General features: G+C 35.5%; 3 protein-coding genes across 3 annotated transcripts in view; 2 read left to right on the plus strand and 1 right to left on the minus strand.

The window, feature by feature from the left end:
- The window catches only part of LOC143254124 (uncharacterized), a 95,376-nt gene that overhangs the window by 37,269 nt on the left and 43,963 nt on the right, over positions 1-14,144 (plus strand). The gene's annotated exons all lie outside the window — the stretch shown is intronic.
- On the plus strand, positions 750-3,380 carry LOC143254120 (uncharacterized). Its single transcript, XM_076508912.1, has 4 exons — positions 750-882; positions 1,025-1,734; positions 2,120-2,268; positions 3,079-3,380. Exons 2-4 carry the CDS (start codon positions 1,511-1,513, stop codon positions 3,141-3,143), a joined length of 438 nt encoding a protein of 145 aa, XP_076365027.1. The 5' UTR covers positions 750-882; positions 1,025-1,510; the 3' UTR covers positions 3,144-3,380.
- On the minus strand, positions 10,268-12,273 carry LOC143251793 (uncharacterized). Its single transcript, XM_076503038.1, has 4 exons — positions 12,092-12,273; positions 11,423-11,572; positions 10,870-10,895; positions 10,268-10,422 (listed from the first exon to the last, which is right to left on the minus strand). The coding sequence occupies exons 1-4, from the start codon at positions 12,256-12,258 to the stop codon at positions 10,268-10,270; spliced, it is 498 nt and encodes a 165-aa protein (XP_076359153.1). The 5' UTR covers positions 12,259-12,273.

Raw genomic sequence — 14,144 nt, forward strand, 5'->3', positions numbered from 1 at the left:
AATTTATTATTAAGCACAAAGCTAATAGTTTAGGCCTTCTATGTTATGCCCACCACAGAGATTGAACCACGAATTTTAGAACCTCACATCTTAGATATGACCTTGACCTCATATTTTACTAAATTAAATTTTAATTTGTTTTAAGATCTGGAACAAAAGAAATTAAAATCCATAAGACCAATTTTGATTCATTTCACCATTTCATACGAAAAACAACAACACATATTAAAACATCTAGGGTAAAGATGTAGCCATTACCAGCCTGTGTCGATGTGTGACGTATTATATTTCTAAATATAGAACACTTCCCCCGGAAGGATGACACTGAAAACAAAGTTTCGATAACCGTGGTGAGCACAACACAGATTAAACTTTATGTAGTTTTAACAACAAACAAACGGATATAGAGGACACTATTCCACATAGACTTCAACAAAGTTTTAATATTGTTTCACAATTTGCTTAAAACTATAACTAATAGAACTAAGTTCTAGTATCATGTTTAACATATCATCCAGTTTTGAATTTAAAAACACACGTTGATGGACATCCCTCAGAAATATTAGTAGTGGTTTCACCCAGACCAGTACACTTCCAATCTCAATACTTCTACGAAAAGTGTGAATTATATGATAATTTATCTTTTCTTCAGCAGCTCAGTTTACCATGGTAACAGATATCACATCCACATCCAGCTGTTTGAAGATACACAGATAACAGTGAGAATCAACACGTGTTCTGTTATCAGTGTTTACCTGAGTTTGTTTAAAAAACCGAAAACTTGATAAAACAAAGAGCACGAAAACAAGTAACATAAAGAAAACAAGTTCGTTTGGACATCAGAAACGTTTTGATTTATATTGGATAAGTTTATATTTTCAGGTGAGGTGCTTGTTTGTTAATGTTATAGTGTTACTTCTGTTCATACTGTTATAATCTGTACAACTTGTATTTCTCTGTTTAAAATTCTCTGTAAAAATTACTGTATGAAAGAAATAATTCGTTAAGTACTTTTATCTTACAGGAATGTCGGGAAAATCAAAGGATTGGTCCCTTTTACTGACCATTGTGACGTTGTTGCTGGGTGTATCAGTGAAGGCGGACTGTCCTCCTACAGAAAACATTTATCCCTGTTCTTGTAGTAGAAACGTTGATACTTGTTTCTATTCATGTAGAGGTCTCGATAATAACTCGTCGTTTCTCGTGTATCAACAGTTTCAGTCCTGTCCAATTATCTACTTTAGTATTATTTCTGGAGAAATTTCTTCTTTGCCACACCGTTTCTTTGGTGGGTTTGGTTCTGTGGAAAAATTCGGTTTGGACTTAGTACACTTGAAACTTGGATATTTAGGTGAACCATCGTCCGGTTTATCAGCTTTCGATGGATTATCAGTCAAAAACGAACTTCTTGTTTCCATGCAATGGGTTGATTTAGGAAGTAGTTTTGACTGGTCAGTTTTTTTGAGCTGTGAATTTTGGACCAGACGTGTCTACAACTTTCTCTTCCAATATGTCCGAATTTAACGAGTTAAGTCCTGGGTTTTATGGAGGGTTTTCACGTTCTAACATGAACTCACTAGTTGTTTCACTTGCTGGTCTGAAGACAGTGGCTGAAATACCTACGGGTCAGTTTTCGTCTTTGGTGAACGTCAACTTTGGAAGAAACTCCTTAAGAGAAATAAAACGTTCGAACTTTCCAAGACCAGCACCAGAACTAGAGAATATAGATTTGAAGTAAGTATATCATTTACGTTTTATATCGTTTCTGTTATCTATGACGTAAGTTATTTGTGTGCTAATGTTTTAGTTCACTTTGAATAGACAAAATATTACCAACTGGACTTTGTATTTCTATATGTTGATAATTAGTTTGAAAGTTGGATTTTGAATGAAACCAAACACGTACCAAAGACTTCTTTTACCACGAACAATATATATTGAGGCTTAACGTAAAAGGCTTAACGACCTTTTTATGCTTTCGAAACGCTGAGGTTGATAATAATTACTGTCCTGTTTTGATTAATTTTTGAGAATATTTTAACATGTCTTATTAGTTTATGTTTTAATTTGGAATTAAAATATTAATCATTTTAACGCATATCTGTTCTTTTTTTCTCAGCCGAAACGAAATAAGTTATCTTCCAGACGATCTGTTCACGAATATGTTTAAGCTCAAAAGACTGGATATTTCTATCAATCAGATATCTGTGTTAGCCGAAGAAACCTTCAAACCAATATTTACTTCGCTTGATAGACTTATTGTACTTAGTAAGTTAACAAATTAAAAGATATATATGCAAAAATTTAAAAAAACAAACTTCATTTGAATGTTACCTTTAATGTAGTTATAAAATTTAAACAACATATCAGAGGGTACTGAAACTTATTTATTAATTCCGAAAATATTCAGACTTATAGAGGGCGCTGTGATTCTTTGGTGATACATGTCTTTTCCTTCTTCAATTAACGCTTCGAAGCTGAACACAGAAATGTTATACTTGTGTTCTTGAATGATATTACTGTAATTCCTGTTATATAACACTAGCACATCTTGTCCGTTTTGTTAATTTTAAAACTTCAATTTATTATATAATTAAAATTTATCATAAGTTGTTCTCTGCATTATCACAATGGCTTTAAGAGTCTTTTCTAATCATAACTTTTTCTTTGTAGATTACAGAATTCCTCCTGACTAGTTCTTTAAATAACATTCAGTGTTTGCATAAGTTTAACATCGTGTGTTTTGGTTCTAAATACTTGAAAAATATCACTATTCGAATATTCTTTCTAGAAAAGGTTATAACATGATATTTTAACCATAAGTCCATCCATGGCTTCAATTTGCTCTCAAGTGGCCGGAAATCAGCCATATATGAAATATTTATGTGCTAATTTTGTCATTTGAGGCAACAAAGTATTCCACAAAATATCGCTCTTCTAAAGTGCACGAAGCTTTTGTAAGTTATTTTTTAGGCATTTGTTGAAAAATATTGAAGTGAAGTGAATCAAACAGCTATTGTTATTTTATAGTTTTATCACAAAAATACACGAGTAAGTGATAAAAATATTATTTTTTAGGGTTATCGCTGACCTGTGACTGTCGTCTGGCTTGGATATTACCTTATTGGAGAGAAAAGTCATAGATGCCAGTGGAATGGTCTGGCCTGTCACGTGTAAAGAACCTCCTAACCTTGCTGGGAGGCGAGTCCGTGACCTGCAAGTGCAAGACTTGACTTGTAAGGTTAAACTCTAAATTAAGTGGAATGAAATAATCATTGTATTGTGAAACAATAATAAATATCATGTAACTGGTTTCTTTGTTTGTTTCGAATTTCACGTAAAGCTACACGAGGACTCTCTGCTCCAGCTGTCCCTAATTTAGTAGTAGTAAATTAGAAGAAAGGCAATTAGTCAATACCATCCACCGCCAATTCTTGTGCTATACTTTTACCACTATAACGCCCCCAGAACTGAAAGTGTAAATATGTTCGGTTACGTGGATTCCAGCTCGTAATTCTCGGTCCATACTTAGTACGAAACGATAAAAGTATTGAGTATGTACTGCAGATGAGATATCCATGCTTTAACACCAGTCAGGACGAAACGGTCTATGCTAACGGCTGAATAAATTCCCAAGTCTTTCGGTCTTAAAATATATTTTGGTACTTAATATTGTCACCAGGTGGAATATGTATCTATTTAGAAAAAAAAAATTAAATTGTTTGACAAATAATGGCGGAGATTTACATTGAAGTTTTAGTCATTTATAAGGATAAGAAACCAGTTTTTTTATAACTCCATATAAACCATTGAAACACTAAAGCTTTCTTTTATTCAAAAAACATCACAAACAACTCCCAATATCAACCAAGCATGGAGCTAAGGAACCACCTCTGAACGTACAACTATGGTTTAAAGTTTCGTAATAAAGATGTAAGTCTTGAAGATAAGGAGGTCAGAGGACGTCCTTCTGCTGTTGAAAATTATTAATTAACAGCATTAGTGGAAAGAAACCCTCGCCAAAATGTTTGAGAAGTGACACAAGAATTGTGTGTTCACATTTCGATAATTTCGAACCACCTCGAGCAAACTGACAAAGTGAGAAAGTTCTACAAGTGGGTTCTACACTAACTCAGTGATAATCAGAAAAAAATCGCCGTTTTAAACTGTGTTCTATGCTGATTTTGCGCAATAAAAATATCCCATTTCTTGAATGAATTGTAACCTGCGACGAAAAGTGGATCCTTTACAACAACAGAAAACAATTTGCACAATGTATCAACCGTGACGAAACTCAAAACAATTCCCAAACCAACGTTTCATCAACAGAAGATTGTGATCACTGTATGATTGTCTGTGACCGGTATTATGTGTTACAGCTTGTTTAACCAGGACCAGAATAACACTGTGGAAGTTTACTCTCAAGAATTGGAGGTAATTCTTAGAAAGTTGAGTATAACAAATGTCAGCATTAGTCAATCGAAGAAAGAGGACCAATCTTATTTCATGATAACACTCGACCACACGTTGTTCAAATGACGCCCCAGAAGTTCAACAAATTGGGTTATTGTCTCATCCTCCTTACTCCCCAGACATGTCACCCACCGACTACCACTTTTTCAATTATTTGAACAACTTTTTACAGGACAAAATATTCAACAACAGAGCAGCAGCAGAGAATGGCTTTAAATAATTTTTAAGTTGTAGGTCTTCAAAGTTTTATCATCATGGCAAAAAAGAATCTTGTTTTTGTTGGCAAAAGTGTGTAGATTCACCAGGTTTCTATTTGATTAATAGCGTTGATTTTGAATATTGTTATATCTTATTCAATCTAAAACTTAAAATCCGCCATTATTTTTTGAACAACCTAATAGTAGATGTGAACTTCTAATCATTGAGTTTTGTATTAAACTTACATAATGGTGTTTAGAAATTTCATGTTTATATTTGTGTTGTTAAACTGTTGTGGTTTTCTATGTTTTGCTTGTTTTTAATCATCCTGGTAACGTATTTTGATGTTAGGTGGCTTCTGCAGTATGTACTCGATGGCTCAGCATTAATCGAAGGTTCTTTCCCTCCGATGGGCGCAGCGAATATAGCCCATTATGCTTAACAATACAATAAAAACACAGCTGTTTGATGAAAATTTTCTAAATAATATATTTTTCCTTAAAGCGGGAACTCTATTTCTGACTGAGACTCGTATAAAAAAAAATTACGGTCGAAAAATAATGACAGAGGAAACAGAAACAGTACCAAGTGGCTCATCCGCAAGTCTTAAGACTTATGACGTTTTTATATCTGTGGTAAGCTCATTGTGTATCCTATGCTAACTTTTGCAAAAGCTCTGAACAAAAGCTATATATAAGTATATTACTATTTTAAATAAGCTGAATTTATAACTACGTACGAACTGCCCCTAGTGACACAGCAGTATGTCTCCGGACTTACAACAATAAAAATGGGTTTCTATACCGTTTGTGGACAAAGCACATTGTGTACGCTTTGTGCTTGACTTCAAACAAACATACGAACTGGAGGAACTGCTTTGAAACGATGCATCATAATTCTAAACTATGTGTTTCCCTCTCGTGGTGAATATATATCACTCGTTCTCTGTACATTTATCATCACAACGTTTCAAGAAATATTCTATACGGGCTGATAATACATAAAAAGAACAATGAAAAGGATTATTAAACAGTTTATTAGGAACGTCTCACTGTTTAAATCTGTAGTAGACAATATCCCAGTGTCTGCACGGCAGAGCATTGTGTGGTTAGGGCTTTCGAATCAAATATGTTCGCTCTTTCAAACGAAAGGACGTTATAATTTTACAACCAATTTCATGGCGATGGGTAATGTTGACTTGGCTTGAGTCTATCACTTCGAAATTTGGAACAGCTGGTACAGATCGCCCTCTAGTAGCTTTATACGAAATTCACCAAATAAACAAATGAAATAAATCAAAAGTTAAATTTTTTCGTGATTTCTTCTGGTTTATTACTTTAACACTAAAGAGTTGTGTCTTTTTATTCACTAAGAAAATCATTTGAAGGTAAGAACACACATACACACACAAAATAATTATACGACGACATCGAGTTGTTATAAACGACATTGATGTTGGAACAAAGAAACACACTCCCTGGTAATTCAGCAGTGGAGGTGGACTTCGTGACGTATATGTCCGTTACACGTCAACGACGTTGATACTACGGAACACGTTTCCAGGTGGGTCAGCAGTAATCTTGAGAGGTCTTATCATTAAAATTGGAGGTTAGATAAGTACGGCGAACACAGAACGGATAGCTTTTTATGGACATTATCCATAAATAAAACCACAAAATACCTGGTTTGATACTATCTCTTTTGCAATTACCACTTTTCATTGTTTTTACTGTGGTGACTGTGGCGACATAAGTTTCAGCGTAAATCTGAGAGTTTACAACTCTAAAAATCATATTTCGATACCCAAATTAGGGAGAAGATGAATAGTTTGGACTTACCAATAAAACATTTTGTTTTACTGTTTCGCAGTAATTAAAAAAAAACAAAAACGTTTTCCCGTCAATCAGGTAAACTGAAGTAAAAACCTGGTAAACCATTTCTCGTCAGCAAAGTGACATCAGAAAGTTAGTTCTTTCTATGTCCACCAGTTGCCGAAACTAGTAAACAGCGAGTTATATTTGACAGATGAACGAATGATACGATTCCAAAGCCAAAAGTAATCATAACGAGAGGTCGCTGCATTCACATTAATTCTATTCAATGTGGCCAATATTTATGTACATTACTACCTTCATTAGTGAAAAAATATTGTATTTATCTGAATGATAACTTGGTTTGAGTTTTGAGGAAAGCTACAAGAGGGCCGACCTGAGCTACCCGCCCCTATTTCAAAAGTGATAGATTAGAGCAGGGGTGTGCAACAGGCGGCCTGCAGACCACAACCCGCCCGCCAAGCCATTTAGTGTGGCCCTAGTTGTTGTAATCTAACCATGTGGCCTGATCTGTAATCCAACGCAAATGGAATATTTTTAAAAGCATCGATCCTACAGGATTCCCAGGCTTCGACTCGACAAACTTCTAAAATTATCTTTGCTTGAGAGGAGCAGGCCGAATTCGATTGGTCGGCCTCCTTAGGGCATGAATAGGTGACGTGCACTAGCACTATTGTCTACGACTCAACGTCATGTCCTGAACCTCGCCTTCGCCCACTGGCGACAATTTTCCCTAACCTCTGCTGTCCGTCATTCATTATTGGTGAAAATTTTATTACCTTTTACAGTTACTACAAGAGATTGAAGGTAAATTGATTATTATTTAGCATATTGTTGTGACTTTACTGAATTTATTAAAATTTTGCTTTCAGATGCATCTGATTCTATGTACAGTGTGACCTCGTTATTCGCGGGGTTACGTTCTTTCCCTCCCGCGAAAAGCGAAAAACCGCGAATATTGGATGCAGTTTTAAAACGTATATGTATGCGATTATATACTATATGAAATGCTTCCCAAACACTAATGATACTTATACTCATTGATGCAGTAATAATGTAGCAATATTGCATACTGTTATGTATTTCACTAAATTGTACCGTGCGTTACCGGGCTGTGCTTTGCCGTTTGCGTTGTTGGGGAAGCTGAGGCAGTCAGCCAATAGCAGTCAATCTTGTTTGGTGAAGACGACAATTGATAAAACGGCTTGATTGAGTAAATACAGCAGAAATCTCCTCGAAAAGCCCTTTCAGTCTCTGTGACCTACAAAACGCAGTTCGCGCACAACCCGCGAATGGCGAACCGCGAATAGGCGAGGTCACACTGTATTTTTGCTATTCTCAATTAATTTAAGTACCGGAAGGCTATGATCGGGATGCCAATTTAGAAACATGTGTTTCTGTCCATAAGAGGTTCCATGTGTAAATAAATTCTATGTTTTTTGCTACTTTGCTATTTTCGTGAGAATAATTTTTGTTTTGATTTCAGGGCTAGTAAAATGTCAGCAGTTAAGAAACGAAAAATTGATGATGAGGGAAGGTTATTCAACAGTGAATGGTGCACAAAATATCTTGTTGTCCCACATAATCAAGGTGTTGTCTGCCTCGTCTGTCAAACTACAATTGCAATCATGAAAGAGTACAATATTAAGCGACATTACGCAACTAAGCACTCCTCCCAGTTTGATGAAATTGTTGGTCAGGCACGAAAGGACAAAATTGAACATTTAAAACATCCATTGAAAAGCAACAAGGTGTTTTTACCACTTTCAAGAAAAATTCAGAACTGGTGACAAAACTGAGTTTTAAGCTTTGTGAATGTATGGCAGAAAAGGAAAGCCTTTCAGTGATGGAGAATTTATTAAAATTGTTTAACAATATTCACAGAATATGCATGTCCAGAGAAAAATATTTGGTGGAACAAACTAGCCTTTTCCGCTTTACTGTCTCACGCAGGACAAAAGATCCTTCAGAGGACATCAAAGAAACTTTGAAAAGAGATTGAATTCGTGTGAAGCTTTCAGTCTGGCTTTGGATGAAAGCACTGATATCAATGACACATCCAACTTGTCATTTTCATCAGAGCTGTTACTGCAGGCTTTGATGTTTTCGAAGAGTTTTTAGATATGGCAAGCCTTTCCTCCACAACCACAAAACAGGATATTTGTGAACAAGTGCTTAAGGTTGTAGAAAAGTTTGAACTGAATCCTTATAAATTATGTGGTGTTACAACAGATGGTGCTCCTTCCATGACAGGTAGGACAAATGGATTCACCAAGAAATTTCTAACTGCAATTGGAGCACAAGACGTAGTTGTAAGCCATTGCATTATTCACCAAGAGAGCTTGTGCACCAAAGTTCTGGATTTTGCAGAAGTCATGAAAAATGTCGTCCAATGCGTAAATTATATTCGAACACGAGGATTAAATCATCGACAATTTAAAACTTTTTTAGATGAGCTGGACAGTGAGTATTCAGATGTTTTGTACTTCTCTGCTGTACGTTGGCTTAGTATAGAGCTGCTACTTTGAAGAGATTCTGGAATCTGCGAGAGGAGATTAAGTTCTTCATGGAGAGCAAACGTCAGAATGTGGACTTCTTGAGCAATGAGAACTGGCTGAATGACTTAGCATTCCTCACAGACATTACACAGCATCTGTCTGATTTAAACTTAAAACTACAAGGGAAAAGTCAACTTGTGAATAAGTTGTTTGAGCATATTTGTGCTTTTGAGAAGAAATTGGAACTTTTCCAGGTTCAGTTGAGAAGAAGCCATATTGACCCATTTTACATGTCTTGCAACCAGGAAACTGGAATTTCCATATCTGGATTGCACCAAATATGGAACCAGTGTACAAAGCTGCGTGATGAGTTTGCAAACAGATTTCCAGATTTCAGACAAACTGAAATTAGATTGAAATTGTTCGCTCAACCTTTTGATTTGGCAGTGGAAGACAGTCCTGATGATTGCCAAATGGAACTCATTGAACTGCAGGCTGACATGGACACTAAAAAGGAAACCTCTGAAAACAGTTTGCTAGACTTTTACAAACTCTGTGTACGTGAAAAGTTTCCCCAATTTGTCCCGTCATGCACAAAAGGTGCCTCCCCTTTTTGAGTAGCACCTACTGCTGTGAGCAATTTTTACCAAAATGAGCTCATCAAAACCAAATGTTAGAAGTCAGCAACTGACTGATGAACATTTGACCAGTCAGTTAAGAGTGGCAACCACTTCTGTCAAAGCTGATATTGACAAGCTCTGCAAGGACTCTAAATTTCAAGTGTCGCACTAAAATGATCACTCATGCAAAAAAATATAAAATATTATTGCTTGCATTTTGAAAATTTTTAATTTATTGTGCATGTACACGAATAAGCTTGTTTCTAAGTGGCCCCTTGATTGATGAAGTTGGTTATATGGCCCACCGACGAAAATGTTGCACACCCTGGATTAGAGGAAGGACAGCTAGTCAATACCACCCACCGCCAACTCTTGACCCACTCTTTTACCAACGAATAATGGTATTTGCCGTCACATTACAACGCCCCACGGCTGAAAGAGCGAACGCATTCGGTGTGACAGGGATTTAGACCCGCAGATTGGGAGTTGAGCGCCCTAACCGCCGAGCATCTAATCAAAGGAGGCCACTTTAAAAGGCAATAACCACACAATGCAAAAGTTCATAAAACACTTTATTTATTATTACTATTTATTTATTATTACTATACACTGAAATGTATATTTTATCCCAGTTCAAGTTAGCAAGTCAAATCTTCAGCCTTGAGGTCTGGAACCCGTCTCCCAGCAAGATTGGGAGGTTCTCTGCACGTGACGACTCGTGCCATTCCACTAGCATCAATGACTTTTCTTTCTTTCCAGGTATAATCCAGGATAGACGACAGTCACATGTAAAGGGTAAACCTATATGTAATAACGTTCTTTGGTTAATTGATCATATATTGTGGAATAAAAATTTTCTAGAAGGAAATTCACTAGTTTGCATTCAGGAATTCACCAGAAATGTCATTATAGGGTTAGCATTTTAAAAATAAAATTCAAATATTAATTGTAAAGCTGCAAACTGGTTATCCACGTCGTTACCAATTGCAGGATTTAATCCCAAATTTTAGCGTTTAAACAATCAATTTCTTCCAAGAACATACTCGCCTTTTCAAGTTCTGGGGCGTGATTATGTGATGGTCAATCTCATTATTTTTGGTTAATAATAGCTTAAAGGTTGGTGGTAGGTGGTGGTGTTCAGCTTCCTTCCATGTGGTTTGTTCTTTTTTATAAATTAGAGACAATAGGACGGTTGTCTAATAAGGAACTGTGTAACTTATATTTGTGGATTGATTTATTTCAACTTACTTTCGCTTCTGTTGACATTTTCTGTCCTAGTGTAAAAAAAGAGAGACTTATATTAATAAACCCTCTGTGCCAATATTGTCCAAACCTCTTTCATGTTTGTTTGTTTTGTTTTAGAATTAGGCACAAACCTACACAATGAGCTATCTGTGCTCAGCCCAAAAGTATCAGAGCGTAACTGGTCCTTTTTTCTCTGACGACATCAAACATGCTTACCTTGATTTGTACCACAGCCCTGCTTTATTGTTTGTACAGTTATTTTTTGTGTGTTTGCTCTTAATTATTCTTCGTGTGGTCAAATTCTCGCGACACGCGGTTTCAAATACTGCTCTGTATCACTTTAAAATTGATAATTATCTATCAATTGTTATATTTTAGCTCATGACAGATACATCAAGATTTATTTATCTTTTCTTTCTGCTGTTGTTTTTTTTAAGAAAAATACACTTACCAATCACACTTATTCTATCAACTGACATGAAGATTGAAGAAAATACGCCAACCAGTTACAACAATTCTATCAAGTCACGTGAACATTGGAGAAAAATACACCTACCAATTTACAATAAGTGTATCTAGTGACGTGAAGACTGGTTTGAAAGTTTGTTCGGGTAGCACAGATATTTGATTGATGGAGATGTCGAGCGATTTCAGTTTGGGCATATCTGTAAACAGATCTTCCGGAATAAAACTTATCTGGTTTCGGCTGTTAAAAACAGAAACAGAGACATTGGTTACATGAACAAATATTTATTTGTTTGTTTTATATTCACTGAGGTGTGACACCTACTTTTATATTATTATTGTAAATTTTAGTTTGTATCACGACATTAAACTATCATTAATTAAATAAATAATGTATTTTATTGCCTGAGAGGTGGGTGTCCACATCAATACAAGGTTTAATTTATTTCGTCACTTGGTATTTTATTGGGTGAAGGACACTTGTTAAGATTCATCGTTGGAGGATCAATAAAAAAAAGACAATGAAGGCGGAGCTTAGTGTTATTCAAACAGTACTAAAACTGATAAAAACTTTACAAATCCTCAAAAGGTTCATATGGTTCAGAAACGACATCATCTGAATATCTTTAAAATTACTGAAATCTGCCATTAATATTAAAACACAAGCTATTGGATGATCTGTCATAAGACGAAGGGCGATTAGTATGTGAAAAAATGATGTTACTAGTAAAATGGTGTTACACGTAAATGATATACTTACTTCAAATCTATATACTCCAGTTCTGGTGCTGGTCTTGGAAAGTTCGAACGCTTTATTTCTGTTAAGTAGTTTCTCCAAAAGTTGACGTTTACCAAAGATGAAAAATGGCCCATGGGTATTTCAGCCACTGTTTTCAAACCAGCAATTGACACAACTAATGAATTCATGTTGGAGCACTGCAAACCCTCCATAAAACCTAGGACTTAACTCATTAAATGTGGACACATTGGAAAAGAAAGTTGTGGACACTTCTGGTCCAAAGTCCACAGCTGAAAACTGACCAGTCAAAACTACTTCCTAAATCAACCCATTGCATGGAAACAAAGAGTTCGTTTTTGACTGATAATCCATGGAAAGCTGATAAACCAGACAATAGTTCACCTAAGTATCCAAGTTTCGTGTGTACTAAGTCCAAACTGAATTTTCCACAGAACCAAACCCACCAAAGAAACGGTGTGGCAAAGAAGAAATTTCTCAGAAATGATACTAAAAGTAGATAATTGGACAGGACTGAAACTGTTGATACATGAGAAACGACGAGTTATTATCGAGACCTCTACATGAATAGAAACAAGTATCAACATTTCTACTACAAGAACAGGGATAAATGTTTTCTGTAGGGAGGACAGTCCGCCTTCACTGATACACCCAGCAACAAAACGTCACAATGGTCAGTAAAAGTGACCAATTCTTTGATTTTCCCGACATTCTGTAAGATAAAAAAGTACTTAAATAACGAATAATTTTATGCAGTAACTTAAATATGTTTCACAGACATAAACTCACAGAACAATTTTAAACAGAGAAATACAAGTTGTACAGAATTACAACAGTATGAACAGAAGTAACACTATAACATTAACAAACAAGCACCTCACCTGAAAATATAAACTTATCAATATAAATCAAAACGTTTCTGATGTCCAAACGAACTTGTTTTCTTTATGTTACTTGTTTTCGTGCTCTTTGTTTTATGAAGTTTTCGGTTTTTAAACAAACTCAGGTAAACACTGATAACAGAACACGTGTTGATTCTCACTGTTATCTGTGTATCTTCAAACAGCTGGATGTGGATGTATAAATCTTACCATGGTAAACTGAGCTGCTGAAGAAAAAGATAAATTATCATATAATTCACACTTTTCGTAGAATTGAGATTGGAAGTGTACTGGTCTGGGTAAAACTACTAATATTTCTGAGGGATGTCCATCAACGTGTGTTTTAGATTCAAAACTGGATGATATGTTAAACATGATACTAGAACTCAGTTGTATTAGCTATAGTTTTTTAAGCAAATTGTGAAACAATATTAAAACTTGTTGGAGTCTATGTGGAATAGTGATCCTCTATATTCGTTTGTTTGTTGTTAAAACTACATAAAGGTTAATCTGTGTTGTGTACTCACCACGGTTATCGAAATTTTGTTTTCAGTGTCATCCTTCCGGGGACAGTGTTCTATATTTACAATATAATACGTCACACATCGACACAGGCTGGTAATGGCTGCAACTTTACCCGAGCTGTTTTTTAATATGTGTTGTTATTTTTCATATGAAATGGTGAAATGAAAAAAAACATGGTTCAATGGATTTTAATTTCTTTTGTTCCAAATCTTAAAAACAAATTAAAATTTAGTAAAATATGAGTCAAGGTCACATCTAAGATGTGAGGTTCTAAATTGTGGTTCAATCTCTGTGGTGTGCCTAAACTATTAGCTTTGTGCTTAATAATAAATTGGCAAACAACAAGTTACAAGTATCAGTCAAATTGTGTTCTCTTGAATAAGAAATTCAATGGGATTTGATCGAGTTGTGTAAAATTGTAGAAAAAGAATCGTTAATATTAATGTCTTATCTTTTTGGCCAGCATAACCAGGTTGTTAAGGCACTCTGCTCGTAATCTGAGGGTCTCGTTATAATGTGACAGCCATTCCTACTGTTCGTTGGTAAAGAATAGCCCAAAAGTTGGCGGTGGATGGTGATGACTCGCTGCTTTCCCTCTAGCCTTACATTGCTAAACAAAGAGCTGGCCAGATAGCTCTCATAGTTTTGCG

This window comes from Tachypleus tridentatus, chromosome 6 (genome assembly GCF_004210375.1).
Source record: "Tachypleus tridentatus isolate NWPU-2018 chromosome 6, ASM421037v1, whole genome shotgun sequence".
In the NCBI taxonomy this organism is placed as follows: domain Eukaryota; kingdom Metazoa; phylum Arthropoda; class Merostomata; order Xiphosura; family Limulidae; genus Tachypleus; species Tachypleus tridentatus.